Genomic DNA, 18,323 nt, shown 5'->3' on the forward strand with positions numbered 1-18,323 from the left:
GATGGGGAGAATTTAGTAGTAGTCCGCATTAAAGTCCGTGTTTTAAAAAAATGCCAAAAGACACTGGTCCGGGTGTTTTTGCTGCTGAAAAAATATTAAAAAAGAGATATAAAAAGGTACGTTTAATAATTTAATTTTTAATGGATGAATTATTCTAATTAAAAGATAAACATCATAAATCTAATACATAGTTGCTGGAGGCAACCTAAAATAATTATCAGCTAGTACCATTTATATTGCGTTTTTATTTGACCTATGTTTTAACTCTTTTAAGTCTGTTATATAAGTGTTACTTATAAATTTTTATAAAGTTCTACTTTTACTTTTTACTTTTAGTTTGTTTGTTATGTTTTTTTCTTGTCTTTTCATTATCTTATTTAGGTCATTGCGTTTTTTTAGTGAATTACTATTTGCAATGACCTGTGTTTTTTGTAACATCCTAAACACGAAATATATTGATATGATATTGTATAATTATGCTTAACACTCGTTCAGATGTGTTTTAGCTTTTCCTTTGTTATTTCAGGGTCGTGCTGAATATTTGATTAAATGGCAAGGATATTCAGCTAAGTATGATTTTAACACTTTCTGAACTCAAAAAAAGCTTTTATCGTACATTTATAAATAAACAACTAAATCTATTCTTGAGTCATGCATTTTATGTAACTCTTTACCATTACATGTATGGTCTAGTTTAAAGTCATGCTAATTCCTAAAGTTATCATGCCTAATTTTGTAACTGTTTTTGTCTTGGCCGACCATTTTTTGTAATGTTGCAAAATTATATCCAATAGTATGATATTTTATTACCATAGTATTTTATGGTATTCTGTGGTATCTAGAGCATTAAATTTTATTGGATGATTTAATAGCTATTTTTTGAATACTTATGTATTTTTTTTTTTTGCCAAGCACTAAATTCATATTTTAATTCTTGTTTTAGATATAATACTTGGGAACCTGCTGCAAATATACTTGATGAAAGGCTGTTAGAAAGTTACAAAAGTTTGTAAGTTTTTTCTAAATTTTTTTTTAAGGTGTAAGTTTTAAAAGCTAATGCATTCATATCATTTGAAAGTATAAAAACATTGCTGGTACCACAATTCTTTTAATATAGTTTTAACTTTAGAATTGAAACTGGAATTAGTTTAGAAAGCCACTATACATAAATTTGTTTTGTCCATCAGAAACTTATTTTGAGGTTAATTTAGTTTTAAGGGTTTTTTTTAATTTTAAAAAGAAGCATAAATTTTAAATTTAAATATGATTTTAGCATTTTAAATTATAATTAAGCAATTAATCTTGAAAATTTAGCATAATTTATTTAGTAACTTTGAAAGAATTAATTTTTTTTTAACGAAAAAGACCAGTTTTGAACCTTCAAAAGATCATTTGCTGCATGTGCTGCTTTCATTCTTTAATCAAAAGAAATGTGCTTTTGAAAGTCATTATTTGCTTGCAGAAACTTATGAAGAGTATGCACCATCTGTTAAAACATGCAAATACTGGTTTAGAAGATTTAAAAGTGGTAGTTTTGATCTAAATGGCAAGGAGTCCCTGGTCAGCCAATAAAGTTTGAAGATCTGGAATTGCAAGAATTATTGAATGATTCAGCTCAAATTCTTAAGCAATTGTCTGATGCATTAGGAGTCACTGAAGCTACAATAAGTAAGTGTTTACAATTGATGGGAAAGATCCATAGAGAAGTTAAATGGGTGCCATATGCATTAAAAGAAATTTGGAAAGAAAATTAGTAATGAGTGAAAATCTTCTCCAGAGGTATTAAAGAAAATTCTTTTTGCATCAAGTTGTTACAGGTGATGAAAAATGGATCTATTTTGACAATCCTATGTGATAAAAATTGTGGTGTGACCCTGGTGAAGCATCAACATCTACACCAAAGCAAAATATCCATGGTAAGAAAGTTATGCTTTGCATCTGGACCAAAGAGGTGTGGTGCATTATAAACTGCTAAAACCTGGAAAACCTATAGCACTCATACGTTACCAACAACAATTGATCGCTTTGAATCAAGCTCTTAAAGAAAAATGACCAAATTACGCCAAAAGACACAAAGTAATTTATCAGCACAATAGCGCTTGTCCACATGTTGCAAAATGCTTAAAAGAAACGCTTGAAGAATTAAGATAAGATTTTTCACCCCACCTGCTATATTCACCAGAAATTGCTCCATCAGATTATCATTTGTTTCAGTCAATGCAGCATTCACTTGGAGAGCAGTATTTTAATGGCTTTGAAGAAGTCAAAAATTGGCTTGAATGCTGGATAGCTCAAAAACTGCAAATATTTTTTTACAATGGAATTCATAAATTGCCGAAAAGATTGGAGAATTTTGTTGCAAGTGATGGAAATTATTGTGATTAAATGCATTTTTTATAATTTCGAAAAAATATTTTTTTTTATAATGATAAAAAATCCTCAAAGGTTTACTATCCTGGCAATCCTGAAATTTAAATTGATAGCTTTTAGATTTTATCAGATTTATCTGTTGTTAGAGTTTTTTAAAGATTTATTAAAAGCAAAGCTTTTCTAAAAGTTTTATTTCAATCAAAGTTCTATTTGAAAAAAATTGTTTCAGTTTGAAATCTGTTATTATTGGTTGTTTTTTTTTCAGACAATCAGCTTCAAGAGGAAGAAAAAGAAAAAAGGGATCAATAAGTAAAGCAAACAAAAAACCTAAACTTGATGGAGTATGTACATTTTCATAAATATAATTTAGATCTTTTAATTTCTTTGATAATGCTATCTGTAATATTGAAGAAATTGTCAAAATGTGTTGAATTTCATGTTAATTTAAACATTATACATTCAAATGTTGTTTTTTTTTTTGTATAAGGAAATAAAAATTTGATTTCAACTTGGCATAGGAGCCTTTTTTGTTTCAATTACCAATATAAAAACATATGAAAAAAAAATCAAGCAGACCAAATAATGTGACCTCTCAATGATATTAAAGTTTTGAAAATCCCATTAATGAAAATTTTTTAACAAAAGTTTAATTTCTTATTAAATTTTCTAAGTAATTAAAATGTTGATTGACTGCTAAAGCCTAATCTTCATTAATGTAATTCTTTTTCAAAGGTTTTTTCACCAGTTTTCTTTGATGCTCTTTTACTTGGAATATAAACTGCTACTGCTTTTCATCTTAAGTAAGGGACATAATAAAATCAGGTGTCAATATCACTCCACACTCAGTGTAATCATTAACAACGCATCACTATCTTTTTTGCATTGTTGTAATCCTTCAGTTGTGACCATATATCTGGATCACTAATAAGAAAATTCTGACTTAGTTTTAGTGCATAAAAAAGTTTTATCAAACCTTTTTGTAAAAAAATCTTCTGGTCTGTGTAAGGCTTTAGCCATAAGTCTTTCATGATCAAAGAACAGAATTAGAAAAATTTGCCATACCAATGAGGTCTTTACTTTGGTACAAGAAGTGTCCTCTCGTTTTCTTCAATGCTTCCTTTACCAAATTCCTACCAACTTTTTGAAAGAGTTCTATAGCTTTGAGAAAAAAAGGGTTGTTTTAAGGAGCAATACAGCTCTTTGGTGCACTTATCCACCATTTTATATACACAGCTACAGTGAATAGACAAATATAAGCAATAGATGCCTTTAGCTTTCCAACCCTGTTATATACACTTGGAGAAGTGAAATGTAAAAGATTTGGTCCTGATTTTACAGAAAGAAAAAAAATTTTACAGAAAAGAGCTTTATCAACTGCAAATAACCATTGTGAAAATGAAGAACTCTTAAGTGGCTTTAAAGAAAATCTATTGTGACTTGGTGATTTTGCTTTAACCAACTATGTTCAGCATGTCAACGTAAAACTAGTTGTGTTTATGCTATGTTAATTATGATAATTTTTCTGATCAATAGAAAAGCCATTCCAGAGAAGTGAAAATCAAATTAAACATAGCTTCAGAAATATTTGAGCAAAGCTTTTCAAAAATTTCATACTAAAAACAACCCAGTTAACCACTCTGACAAATCACTCCAGTAATTTAACTATTGTGTTTCCCATAATGATGGCAGTTCAATAGATCATATGCCTAATAGTTTCATTACATCCTCTGCAGATATAACTACTGGCAGGCAACCATAGTTTGTACCATCTAAATCAAGTTATAGTTTGCCTTCAAAATGAACCACAAGAGGCAATTTACGTAAAAATGTTGCTTCTCTAGGTGATGTATTTGTACTACCTAAACTTGCTACAGTTCATGGGTTATCAATCAAACAGTGTTTTTGAAAACTACTATTTTTAAATATTGTTGGAGTTTCAATGAAACTAACAGATAATCTTCCACGTTCAGTTGTAGTTTTAGATTTTGTAAGGCTTTGCTGATGGTAAATGCTGATATAAAGCTCTTCATCTGGCTTAATATTTGAGTGCTCTGTTGATTCATCATCTTCAACAAAAGTTTTTCTCTAAAAACTTGTGATGAAATGATGCCCTTCTCCATCTCTATAACTTCTGCCATCATTATCAGTTTCCTACCATTTTGTTATTCTTTAAAAAATTGACAATCTTCTTTTTAACTAAAATATATGAATTGCCATGTGGCACATCAAACAGTTTTTTCAAAATACTCAGAAATGTAATTTCAAGTTCAGTTTCTTTATCTGATTACAGTGTCTTGTTTTTTCCTGACATTCAAACAACTTAATGACATCCTCAGTTTGTTTGATTTCAAATTAAAAAACAGGCAAAGCAGAACCTATTCATTAATCTTGCGTCTAAAAGTTAGCTTATTTTCTAAGTTTTTCATTAATTAGATATGAATTTATTGTCTAAATAACCAAATATTTGTTGAAGATTTTGTTAGAGTAGTTATCTGTAAACCAATTGTGTGTCGAATTTAAAAGAAGAGTTATTATGTTTTGAATTAGTATTTGATGATATATTAATAAAATAATTATTATTTAAAAGTTGTATAAACTTAACGAAAAGTAATCAATAATCGAACCTTAGACAAGCTGATTTTATTTCTAGCAGATATTTTATAAATTTAACTGTTTTATATGTTTATCTAAATTAAAATTTCAAAGGGAGTTAAAACCATCACGTCAACATGCATCTCAGAATTTTTTGATTTTGGTGTTTAACAACTTATTATAAATTATTCAAAACATCAGCTTCCAAATTTGGAGTTGGATGTTGAAATTTTCAGTTTAGTCTAAGTTTAGTAAATCCCCTGAGAGTTTAAAAAGATAAACACATTATATGGTACATAGTGACACAACATGACCTGGTTGACATAGAAACCTTCACTGGTTAACATGGAATTACCCTTCATCATTTGCAAAGTACTTCAAAAGTGAAATAGTTAAGTTTGTTGCAATCAACACACAGTGAAATAGTGAAAGTGTTTTTAAAAATTTTTTTTTTTAACTTTTAGTTTTACTCTATATTTTTTTATTCAATTTTTGCGTTTCCTCTGTCATCCTATCTCAAGTTCTTGATAACATTAAAAATATCTCAGTAATATTAAGTAATAAAAATGATATTAGAAATCAAGAACTTAAAGTAAGATAACAGAATTATAATTGCAAAGATAAGAATTAAAATAGAGTAAAAAGAGTTCTAAAGTATTTTATTACAAGCAATTACTTTGATAGACTCTTGAAGTAATAGATTCCGCAGCGGAAGGTAGTGCCACACTAGATGAAGATGATGATGTGTCAATAGGATCACTAGATGATAATTATTCTCCCACTCTTGATGAGTTGAACAGTGAGCTGAGCAAAAAATCATCCGAGAGCATCAAGAAAAAGCTCCGTAAAGATGTTAAATCTGGTAAAACTTCTTGAATTAATTTCATTTTTTATTCTGATCTCAAGGTGTAAAAACTAACTTTTTAATTTATTTTTTATAGATTTAAGGAATTTTAAACAATTAATTTATAACGAATGTTTAATATATGGAAATTATATCACTGCGAACAGGAATATTTGAAAGTGTATTTTTCATAATTTTTTTAGTTAAAGCTCTAAATTTTAGTAATTCTGAGTGATTTTGAAAAATTCTGAGTGATTCTGAGAAACTGGAAAAAATTTAGCAGCTGTTTTCTGTTTTTTCGTTTTAAAAAAAAACAAAAATAAACAATAGAAAAAAAAAAAGGGGGAGAGGGGGGGAGAGAGATTGTTTAATTTGAAGATTGGAAAATTTCATTTAAAGTTATCAATACGCTGAACCGGACTAAAAAACTTTAAGTTTAAGAAACCCAAGTTCTATCTCCTACCTGTAAATATTAACACAATATAAAAAAAAAGTGTCCAAACGTTTTAATAATAAAAATTAAAACTTTATAATCGACATGTTCAAATGTTTATAAAAAAATTATTTAGCTGAACTTTGATTTTTTTTTTATTACTTTCATTAATTTCACTTTCATTGTTATTTGCGCTTTCAATTTTATTGCTACTGTTGCTATGTTTTTTCTCAGTATCAAATGAGTTATGTGCTTGTTATTCAAAATATCATGAATTTCGATGTGACCTAAAATTGTGATCAAAATTCATTCAGTGAAAATATAAATTCACTTTTATTCAAAGCAAGGTTTTCAAGCAAAATGGTTTCTTTTTTGAGTTTGAAGAGTTTTTTTTTTTTATTTTCCCATCTTTTACTTCTGATTTTTTCTTATATATATATATGTATATTTATTTATATTTATAAGACGACAATCTTCAAACTGACTCCACGGTTCAAGAGGAATCACAAAAGATACCTATTGATACTCATCAAGCAGCAAACCTAAGTTTGGATAATGCTCCGAGCAAGCCTGAAGCAGAAGATTCAGACTGCACATGCTGGAAAAAGCCTCTAATTGATCAAGTTACAATCACAGACGTTACAGTGAATGGTTTAACAGCGACCTTTACTGAAGCTTCCACTGACCAAGGTTTTTTCTGCAATCAATAAGATTTTTATAAACGGTGCGTGAACGAATTTCGGTTATTGATTATTTGCTCGATAAACTCAAACTCTTCTTTTCGAAATTTCTTATATCTGGTATAATATAATAGATCTTATTGGTAGTTTGAATAGAGTGCTACATTTGTAAAGTGTAACACTTGATAAGTTAAAGCTACGCGATTCGCAAACTTTCTACCTTTGCTGACCGCAAACGAATATCTTGATCTGAATTCAGTGTTATATTATTATTTTGAAAGTTGCAATTCATTTACAGTTAATGTGTATTCAGTTACAGTTTTGTGATATTTATGAGATAATCACGGATTTTTATTTTATACTTTTTATTTATCACTAAAATTTATGTCTTTATAAAATTAAGAAGTTTAAAATAGAAACGTTTCTTCTCTCTCTACACCTAACATTACATTAATTTTACAGTCAACATGATATAATTTTTTATATTATGTGGACTGTAAAATTAATGTAATGTACAGTCAACATAATGTATAGTCAACATAATAATTTTTTTTACATCCGACATTGGAGAAAGTCCGTTTGCGTTGTGCAGCCGCACTTCCATCCGGTTTATTTTAGAGCCGATATAATGGAAGGGATGGCTGTTCTATATAAGAGATGGCTGTACAATATAAGACATGGCTGTACAACATAAGAGATGGCTGTACAATGGTTGTAGAACACTGAACTAAGTTTACTTAAACCATTGTCTCTCAACCTGGGGTTCACGCCCAACCGAAGGGGGGTAGGGGGACAGATTTTCAATAGAGTAGATAGATGTTTTCCTTGAATGTTTTCGGGCCACCATAAAACTACTCACTTAAGATCCTTTAGCAGAAGGACTGTTGAAGTATGACTAGTTGCACTATTTTTTTCAGTTTTTATATATTTCTACATATTTATGTAGAAAAACTGTGAAAATTTACATTTGTTTGTAAATCAGATGTTTCTTTACTGCTTACAGATCCCCAGATCATGATAGTCGGTCTAAAATTTGGTTAATCAGCCTCTTTTTAGTCCATCCTACAATTTTGTTTATGTGGCTGGTTTAAATAAGTCATAAGTCTTCTTTTATCGTTTACTTTTAAAATTTCTAGTCGAGCGCAATTAATTAGTTCATCTCAGGATTTTTTCAAGAAGATTCATTAAATTCTTACAAAGTTTACTTTGTGGTTTCGGAAAGCATTTTAGCCAGGTTAATTGACAAAAGATGTCATAGAATCCTTGTATCTTGGTGGATATTCAAGGCAAGTGATTTTGACTTAAATTACATAAGTTTCATTTACTGACAAAATTGTTGCATATAAACCTAAGTATCACTACGCTGGTTCCAGTTCTCAGGGAGATCAACCCTTATTAGTTTCTGAATATGGTACAGAAGGGCTTGGACTTTATTGAATATACTTCATACACTCAAACAGATTTCAAAACTATTCACTGAAGCCTCCGAAGATGGTTGGACCGCAGAATCAGCCACAAAATTGGTTGTTTTTTTTCTGTAAACAGTGGCATCCATCAACTGAAATAAATAAATACTTTAAAACCTTTTTATTGTCTGAAAATGACCTTCTTTCGTTAGACACTTCAAATACTCTAATATTTTGCCATAGCTCCTGCGTTAAAAAGTGAAACAATTTGTTTTAGTTAACCTAAACACACTTTCTAAGTTTTAGCCATATTTTATAAGGTGCGTTTTTTAATATCCATAGCAAATTTCTTTAATGTTTGTAATTGTTTAAGCAAAAACAACTTCATTAAGTTAAACAATGACGTAATATTGACTTAATACGTTATATTGACGTAAAATTTACGGGATATTCATTGACATTGGTTTTCTTGCTTGAAATTAACATCTCGATTTAAATTAATAAGATTGTCATGTGTTTCACGCATCGTATATTTGAATCACATGCCGTATATACGTATAGCACGTTATATCACTACCGTGGATCCCAATATTATCACCAAAACTTCGAAAAATCTTTAGGAAAGCAGGTTACAAGGCAGTCTTTAAATCTAGTGCAAATTCTAAATCTTTGCTAACTTCACGCAACAAAACAAAACTACCATCAAATAGCCATCCTGGAGTATACCTAATAGAATGCGAGTGTAAACAAAAATACATTGGCGAAACAAAAATGAAAATAGCAACAAGAACAAAACAACACCAAAAAAATGTTTTTGAAGAAAAATTAGGACAATCTGCAATTGGACATCATAAAATTAAATGTTCATATAATATAAAATGGGATCAAGTAAAGACGTTAAAAGTAGAACCCAAAAAATATGAAAGAAAAGTTCGAGAGGCAATCGAAATTCAGTTCAACAAATGCGGACCTAAAAATGGAGGCATGAATTTAGATGACGGTCAATATGTAAAAACGCAATTTTGGACACCATATTTTTTATACCTACGTAATATCAACACTAGAACTACTAATGGAGTCATTTTGACTCCTTTCGTTTTTTATTTCTCTTCTGTGACTACATTTTTCAGAATTCCGGCTTGAAACTCGGTGACTTTTCCTCAAATATGATGTGAAAAAAGATTTTGTGAGAATAAATAATTTTGTTGAAAAAATTCCGCGTTTTTTTCAAAATTTACCAAGAACTACTGAAAGGAGTCATTTTGACTCCCTACTATATTTTGAGGTTCTTTTGTCACTAAATGTTGCTATAAAGTTTTGTGCATAATTTTTTCACTCTGTCTTATTTACCCTGATGTTCATATAGATGTAGTTCAATTTACATGTCAACTTTTCACATTTTCTTTGTGTTTTACCTGCTTGTATTACTGTGTAATGCTGAGCAAAATAGCTTGTTTAGTTCTTGCTTACGCGCAAGCACGGCTCCGTCCCAGACAGCTGCTCCAGCCCGGGGTTCGGAGCGGAGCTTCAGGCATGAGAGGGCAGGTACGGCCTGTATTGCGGCAAGAATATTCAGATGGTTATTCACCCAGAATTCTGTTAGTGTGCACAGGTCCTAACTCAGTGTGTGGAAGAACAAATAAATACATAACTACTTACCTTCTGGATTTGTTCGTTCTGAGTCTTCAGATTCACTTGATATGTTCTGAGGAATGAAATCTTCATCACTGTCAGAATCAAATACATGTTCCTGCAATTCGGATTCCGATTCATTCTCCGGTATGGATTGCAAAGTAGCCAGAATATCCTGAGGCTTTATCAAACGTCTTCTCTCCATATTCCTCACAAATTCCATAATTCTATATAATTCCCTGCTGAAAAATAGGAATGAAATGAAAACTAAAAGAAATAATAACTGTTCTGCCACCTTCAAAAGTAGGTGGGCTGAATCAGTTGACAGACAGCTAAACTATTTCATAACAGTTCATACCTGTATGAGTCTTCAGAGCTCGTATGTCTGCGTCTGTTCTCTTTGTCTCTTCAACTAAACTGAAAGTAAAGTTACTATCCAGAATACTGTCTCCTGCTAGAACCTTAGAAAAACAACACCCTTCATTAGCATAAGATAAGAGCCTAGAGTAAACAAGCTATTTTGCTCAGCATTACACAGTAATACAAGCAGGTAAAACACAAAGAAAATGTGAAAAGTTGACATGTAAATTGAACTACATCTATATGAACATCAGGGTAAATAAGACAGAGTGAAAAAATTATGCACAAAACTTTATAGCAACATTTAGTGACAAAAGAACCTCAAAATATAGTAGGGAGTCAAAATGACTCCCTTCAGCGGCTCCAGCCCGGGGTTCGGAGCGGAGCTTCAGGTATGAAACTCCGCTCTGTACCTGAGCGGGCAGGTACGGGCCGGATTGTGGTAAGAATATCCGGTCGGATATTCCGCCGCTAATCCAGCCAGTGTGCACGGACCCTTAAAAAACAAAAATTCTAAATATTCATCAACTTTTTTCCAGATATTCCAAGCACATCAACTGGGGATCGGGCTCATGCAGTTATATTGCCTCGTGACCATCTTCCCGGTCGTGGACAGAAAAAATCAGCAAAACGTCCCAGAAATGAAAGAACAACAGATTACGATGGCGGTGAAGGTAATGCAACAACAAACACCAGAGAAGGCGAATCTGAAAGAATACTAGTTACAGCGGATGGTATTCAATGGAAACCTGTTGAAATTGGAGAACACTTGCCTGGTAGGCGTGACAGCCAAAATATTCTTCGAGAAGTACCTGGCCCTACAGGATACGCCAGAAGAAATATCATTATCGATAGTCCTTTGAGCGCATGGCGTTTATTTTTTGATTCATATATATTGACACATATAAAGAAATGTATGCTTGCAGAAGCATACAGGAACAATAATTTACAGTTTACTCTATCTGATGAGGAGCTAGATGCATTCATTGCAATATTCTATGCTCGTGGAATATCTGGCACGAACCGTCACTCGATTAGCAGTATTTGGTGTAATGACTGGGGAATACCGTTTTGCAAAGCGACAATGTCTAGGGACCGCTTTGTTGAAATTATGAGGTTTCTCAGATTTGATGAGAAATCTACTCGATCGGAGAGACTGCAAACGGACAAGTTTGCTATATTTTCTACTGTGTGGGACAGGTTTATTGAAAATTGTATTGTGTGTTACAAACCTGGCCCAAACATAACGGTGGATGAGCAACTTTTCCCAAGCAAAACTAAGTGTCCATTCACGCAGTACATGCATTCCAAACCAGATAAATATGGCCACAAATATTGGCTAGCTGTTGATAAGGATAGCAAATATCTGGCAAATGGCTTCCCTTATCTAGGCAAAGATGACACACGCCGTGCTGAGGACCGTTTAGCTGAACATGTGGTAATGAAGTTATTGGACCCGTTTTTGAAAAAAGGTCGCAATGTTACGACCGATAATTATTTTACTTCAGTAAAATTAGCTAAACAGCTAAAAAGCTAAGGAACAACCATCGTGGGAACACTGAAGAAGATAAGGCGAGAAGTGCCTAAAGAAATAAAATCCATGAAAGAGGAATTGTACAACACTAAAGTGTTTGAATTTAGAAATGAAGACAATTTTACACTTACAGTATATCAAGGAAAGGCCAACAAAAATGTTGTCATTTTGAGTTCCGTCCATCCAGATGTTGTTGTTGCGTCTGATTTCGCTAAAAAAACTCCAGAAACGGTAAAGTTTTACAATGAAACAAAATATGGAGTAGATGTAGTGGATCAGATGGCACGAAAATATAACACACGAACATCCACAAGGAAATGGCCTGTTCATGCATTTGAAAATGCCCTAGACTTTGCGGGTATAAATGCATGGATAATATTCAATATTGCGTGACAAAAAAATGTCACGCAAGGCATTTTTGCAAACGCTTGTGAGAGAGTTGAGTGTTCCTTATGTCACAGATAGGGAAAAGGGTTCCACGTCCCAAGTTTTTACATGCTTAGAAGTGATGGTTCAAACAAAATTTTGTCAGATCAAAGAAAAGTGCAAGAAAAGTAGATCTGTCGGCAATTGTAAGACTTGTGGTAAGTCTTTGTGTGGGCAATGTACTGCTATAAATCAAAGGCAATGCCTAAAATGCGAAACACCAAATGGTTAGAAGGTGAGTTCTGCGCCATATTTTCATTTTTATGCTCCTCCACCTACATTTTCTCTGCTTTTTGTTCTTCAGTTGTTGTTTATATGTGTGCACTTGAATAAAAAAAAATGTTTGAAAAACGTCTATTATAATTATTGTTATTTTCTGTAGAAAAATAAGAAAAGCAGAAAAAAAACAATCAAAAGCATTACTGTTGGATCTTACGATAATAATACATTACAAAAAATATAATTATTAATAAATAACCACAAATGAAACTCTAAAAATAAACGAAAACAAGCAAGGAGTCAAAATGACTCCTTTCAGTAGTTCTAGGCGGGGTCACGAGTCCAGGAGTCCTAGTGTTAAAGAAGCCCAATTACAGCGAACTTTAAAGAAGCCATTAAAAAGTGACGCTACCGTTTGTTTGTAATTTAATTTAATTAATAATTTGTAGTTGAAGCTGAAGATGCTAGTATCAATAATCTAGCAAAAATTTCTTAGATAAAATTTAAAAAAACTAGTATTGAGAGAATTCGTATTTATTGATGTTCATACATTAAATTTATTCAACTCTAATACAAGATGTCGTCATTTGAAATATATATATATATATATATATATATATATATATATATATATATATATATATATATATATATATATATATATATACAGCTGCGAAAAACAAAGTAGCACCACCACCAAAAATTGGTTGAAATTAGAATTTTTAACTATTTTTAATAGTTTGAAAATCTTTTAAATACATATTTAAAAATAAAATGGCTTATAATTTTTATAAAAAACAAAATATACAAGTTTTAATATATAGTATTCATTTATTAAACAAAAATTCAAAAAAAAAATCAAATAAAACGCGAAAAAAATAATAGCACCACAGCTTTAATGTGTACTTTAAAATAAGGAAATATTATGAGATCAATTGTTTTAAACATTTTACAATAAATATTAGTTGTTTCTTAACATATTAGTATTTTGTAGCGTGGCCCTTTATTGGCAATGACGGCTACACAACATCTTGGTATCGAGTTAACCAAGTCCTGACATCGCTTTAGCGGAATTTCGCTCCATGTCTCCTTAACTACGTTTCAAAGTGACTCCTTCGTGGTGGGTTCGTCAGCCCACAAATTCTCTATTGGGTTAAGATCTGGCGACTGTGCTGGCCACTCCATAACGTTCACTTTATGCTCCTCAAACCAATTCTTCGCCTTCTTGCTAGTGTGCTTTGGGTCATTGTCCTGTTGGAACACCCAGTACAACGGCATTTCATAGTCTGCATACGGCAACATCACTTTATCCAATATATTAACATAAACGTGTTGGTCCATAATAGTAGTAATGTGATGAATGGGCCCTACTCCGAAATAAGAAAAGCATGCCCATATCATTACACTACAACCTCCATGTTTAATAGTTTTGATGGTATATTTTGGATTGTATTCTGCATTCGGCGGTCTTCTGACATACGCCCGAGAGCTTTTTCCACCATAAAGCACAATCTTACTTTCGTCTGTCCATAAAACATTCCTCCATTTTTCGAGTGGCCAATTTGAGTTTTTTAGCAAACGCAATACGCTTTACAACATGTTAGGCACTTAGAAGTGGAACTTTTCTGGGGCTACAGGCTTTTAATCCATTTACTCGCAGACAACTCCGAACTGTTTGTACTGTTGCATCGATGTTAAAGTCCTTTTTCAGCTCGGTGGCTTTTTTAAAAGGTTCCTTTTTAGCCTGTCGGACTAAGCGATTGGCCAGCAATCTTGAAATAGAACGTTTTCGACCACGTGTTTTAGGATTTTTTGAAATTTTATGGCATTTCTTATCATTTTATTGGAACACTCAACTAAACGACCAACTTCTCTATAAGATTTCCCTGCTGATATCAATTTTCGGATCAGTTCTCGTTTTTCTGCACTACAATGCTTTCCGCGACCCATTTTTATATGTAAATGTCTCCTACTAATACGCACTAACATAAAACGAATAAATCAGCAAAAAAAAAACCCAACGCTTGCAAATTTCACAATTATTTTTACTATTACAAGAGTATTTTACAACAAAAGAGTGTGTGGGTGCTATTTTATTTTTCAGTCAGAATTGGCAGTTTTGATTAAAATCGAGCAACACCAAGCAGTTTTTTTCCCAAAATGATTTGTTTTAGAAAGTAAACATGTTAGCTAATATTTTAAACAGCAAAGCTATAAAAAAACAATTATTTTGCATGGTGTTTTCTTAACAAAAAGGAAAATACGCTTAGTGGTGCTATTTTATTTTTCTCAACTACATATATATATATATATATGTATATATATGTGCAGTATTGGACCAAACATTTGCAACCAAATAATGCTAATTTAGTTTCTTTATATAAAAGTGCTTTATTTTTTTTTAATTTAGAGAAATAACTATGTAACTGTTTAGAGACAAAGTTCTTCAAGTTTTATTCATCACAAAGTTCATTATTTGTACACGAAAATTAATAAATTAATCAAAAGTATTAAAAAAAATTTATTTCCTTCTGGACAAAACAAGTGCAACTCGACAAAATGATGACCAAGCTATATTTCGCTATCAATATTTCGTGGCGAATCCTTTGTTGTCGATCACAGCCTTGCATCTTCGAGGCATAGATTCAATTAGGTGATCAATGAAACTTTGTGGAATCGCTGCCCAGGCCTTTTGGATTTGTTCAAACAGTTGATCCTTATTACGAACACCTTCACGATTAATTCTGCGGCTGACGATCTCCCACAGGTTTTCGATAGGGTTGAGATCCGGAGATTAGGGCGGCCAATCCATCACCGATAGGTGGTTGTCTTGAAACCACTGCTTTACTACTTTTGCAGTGTGTTTCGGATCGTTGTCTTGCTGAAAAACCCATTTTATTGGCATATTCCATTCAGCATGAGGTAACATAGGATCTTTCAGGATATTTTTATACATGAAACGGTCCATTATTCCATCGTTTCGATGTATTGGACCTAGACCGTAAGCAGAAAAACACCCCCAGACCATTACATTGCCTCCACCATGCTTCACGGTCTTATGGCAGTAACGTAAATCGAGGCGTTTTCCGGCCGGTCGACGTACACGGCAAATGCCATCGCTCCCAATGATGTTGAACTTCGATTCATCACTGAACAGGACAGCTCGCCATTTCTGCCCATTCCAGTCAATATGAGATGTAGCAAACAGGAGTGTTTTCTTCTGGTTTTTTAGTGAAATCAGCGGTTTCTTTGCAGGGCGTCGAGAAAACAATCCGGCTTCAACAGCACGTTGTCTGATTGTTCGGTCCGATACAGGCAGCTCTAATTGCTTTTGTATCTCGACTGATGATATCCAGGAATCCTTTTTGACGGATCTGACGATCATAGAATCCTCTCTAGAAGTGGTGGAACGCGGTCTTCCACCTTTGTTATCTGCTGCCAACTTGATACGGTCCATTTTTTCACGCGATATTGTCCATTTTCTTGATACGTTCCATTTTTTCACGCGATATTTATCACAAATACTTTTTTGTGACATTCCACTTACGTAATCGCCAATAATTTTCTTTCTTAGTTCCAATCCAAGACTGTCAGGAGCCATTTTTGCACTTGAAGTCATAAAAATAATAAAAATAAATAATCACGCTTCTCAAGGCTTACCATGTTACATTTACCTTGAGATGATACAATAATGCTCTGTGGAACTCAACGTCTTGGTCGGATGTGGACTGTATTGATGTAATGAAACACTTGTTGTATTTCACTTCTTGTATTGATGTTCTTCGATAAAACACTTTGATAAAACTCACTTCGATAAACTGTCTTGATAATACTGACTGATTGACTTCCATATGCTGACTGAATTACATGTCGATTTACATGTCTGTTATATAGTAAAATGCTTCTTTTCAAAGCTTCTGGATGCGTCTGGATGCTTCTGAATGTTTCTGAATATTTCTGGATGCTACTGGATGCTTCCAGATGCTTCTTCTGGAAACTTCTGGAAGCTTCTGCATGCTTCTGGAAACTTCTGGAAACTTCTGCATGCTTCTGGAAACTTCTGGAAACTTCTGGATACTTTCTTTAATTATTAAAAAACTTCCGTGACGTTGACACGGACCAGACTTAAGAAAATGAAACAAACCAAAAAAGTTGCACTTGTTTTGTCCGCTGCAAAATAGCACTTGTCAACGAAATGTATATGTATATATATATATATAAGTTATTATTTCTTTAAAAATTAAAGCATATTAATTGAAACAAAGTGGCAAGTTGTTGGCCTGAACAAAAGTGGTCTCAGCAATCGAGAAATCGGGCAACAACTTGAAATCAGTGAATGCAGCGTTAGAACAACGCTCAAAATCTATAATGAGTTTGGAACAGTCAAAGACATAAGTCGCTCTGGTCGTCCCAAAAAAATGTCAGAAAGGGACGAAAATAAAGCAGTTATGCTCGCTAGACGCAACCCAAACATGAGCATAGCCGAAATCGACTCAGACCTGAATACAGCGTTGGGTGCACATCAAGTTAGCCGATCAACAATTAGCAAGCTTATGAAGAAAAAACACCTCAATTTATACCTTACAACAAAGAAGTCACTATTAAGTATCAAAGACCGTCTCAAGCGAAGAAAATGGTGCAAAGAGAGAGCTGCATGGACTGTAGAGCAATGGAGAAAAGTAATTTTCTCGCACGAGTCAAATTTTGAATTTATTAATCGCAAGAAAAGGATTGTTGTGAGGAGATACAATAACGAAAAATATAATCCTCGTTTTATCATATGAATAGTTCAAGGATGAGGTGGTTCAATTGGCATTTGGGGCTGCATTGCTGGATCTAGCAATCGACTGGCGCATCTTTACACTGATCGCCTTAATCAACATCGATATAGAGAGATATTAGAAGATTATTTAAAGCCATCAATGGACGTTTTCAAGGCTGACTCCACCTGGCAATTTCAACAAGATAACGCTCCTTGCTACACAGCACGCTCAATAAAGCCTTGGCCCGCTCGCTCACCTGATTTAAATCCTATTGAGAATCTTTGGAGTTGGATGGACTGCAGATTACAAAAAACCAAGCCTACTAACTTGGTGCAGCTTAAAACGCAATGCAAGAGTTGTGGAATACCGTGCCATAAGAATTAATCAGAAAACTTATAGATTCTATGCCGCGTAGAGTCTTGGCATGCCTTAAAAACAAAGGTGATCACATAAAATATTAAACTTTCTTAGAATCTCTGAAAAACTGTAAGTGCGCTAATACTTTTGCACACTTTTTTAATATTGTTTTTATCATTCTTATTGTATTCTAATTAAATTCAAGATAATAATAAAGAAATATCTTTATATATTTGACAATTAGTAATTCTGCTTCATTTTATGAATAAGTTAAAAAAAAATTATCAATCAGCCTTTTATTGTTTTCGAATTACACTCATTTGAAGTATCCTGGTTTAAAAATGGCTTGCTGATTTACATTTCAAGTCTTAATTTTGGACTAGTTTAGTTAAATTGTTAATTGTTGAAATATTTTATTTTAAGTATAATAATCTCGTTTTAAAATATCTCGTTTCGAATTTATAAAGAAACCAATTAACGTTTTCTTAAAAAGCGCATTTAAATTAAAATTGTTTTAAGAAGCCAATAAATTTTCGTTAAATCGTTTACACGCATTTAAATTTAATATTTGCAAATCTTTTTTGTATTTAAAAGTTCTTGTTTTATTTAAAAGTATTATAACTTGTTTGTATTTAAAAGTTGGTTTTAAAATTAAATATAAAGTATTAAAAAGTAGGTTCAAAAAAAAAATCGCAAATTAAAGAAAT

At 32.4% G+C, this 18,323-nt stretch overlaps 3 protein-coding genes across 3 annotated transcripts; all 3 read left to right on the forward strand.

Moving 5' to 3' along the window:
* Positions 1-7,338, forward strand: LOC145193178 (chromobox protein homolog 7-like). Its single transcript, XM_090072230.1, has 6 exons — positions 1-116; positions 527-570; positions 944-1,009; positions 2,636-2,711; positions 5,647-5,824; positions 6,705-7,338. The coding sequence occupies exons 1-6, from the start codon at positions 51-53 to the stop codon at positions 6,947-6,949; spliced, it is 675 nt and encodes a 224-aa protein (XP_089928356.1). The 5' UTR covers positions 1-50; the 3' UTR covers positions 6,950-7,338.
* A 4,579-nt stretch (positions 7,339-11,917) lies between these two features.
* On the forward strand, positions 11,918-12,244 carry LOC149878762 (uncharacterized). The gene has a single exon (XM_090072083.1). The coding sequence runs from the start codon at positions 11,918-11,920 to the stop codon at positions 12,242-12,244; it is 327 nt and encodes a 108-aa protein (XP_089928209.1).
* A 1,608-nt stretch (positions 12,245-13,852) lies between these two features.
* Positions 13,853-17,280, forward strand: LOC149878763 (uncharacterized). The gene is made up of 2 exons (XM_090072084.1): positions 13,853-13,945; positions 16,762-17,280. The coding sequence occupies exons 1-2, from the start codon at positions 13,853-13,855 to the stop codon at positions 17,278-17,280; spliced, it is 612 nt and encodes a 203-aa protein (XP_089928210.1).
* Positions 17,281-18,323: the final 1,043 nt, after the last annotated feature.

The sequence above is a fragment of the Hydra viridissima genome, unplaced genomic scaffold (assembly GCF_058129835.1).
Source record: "Hydra viridissima isolate aposymbiotic clone 2 unplaced genomic scaffold, HvirCarnegie_v1 scaffold_14, whole genome shotgun sequence".
Lineage (NCBI taxonomy): Eukaryota > Metazoa > Cnidaria > Hydrozoa > Anthoathecata > Hydridae > Hydra > Hydra viridissima.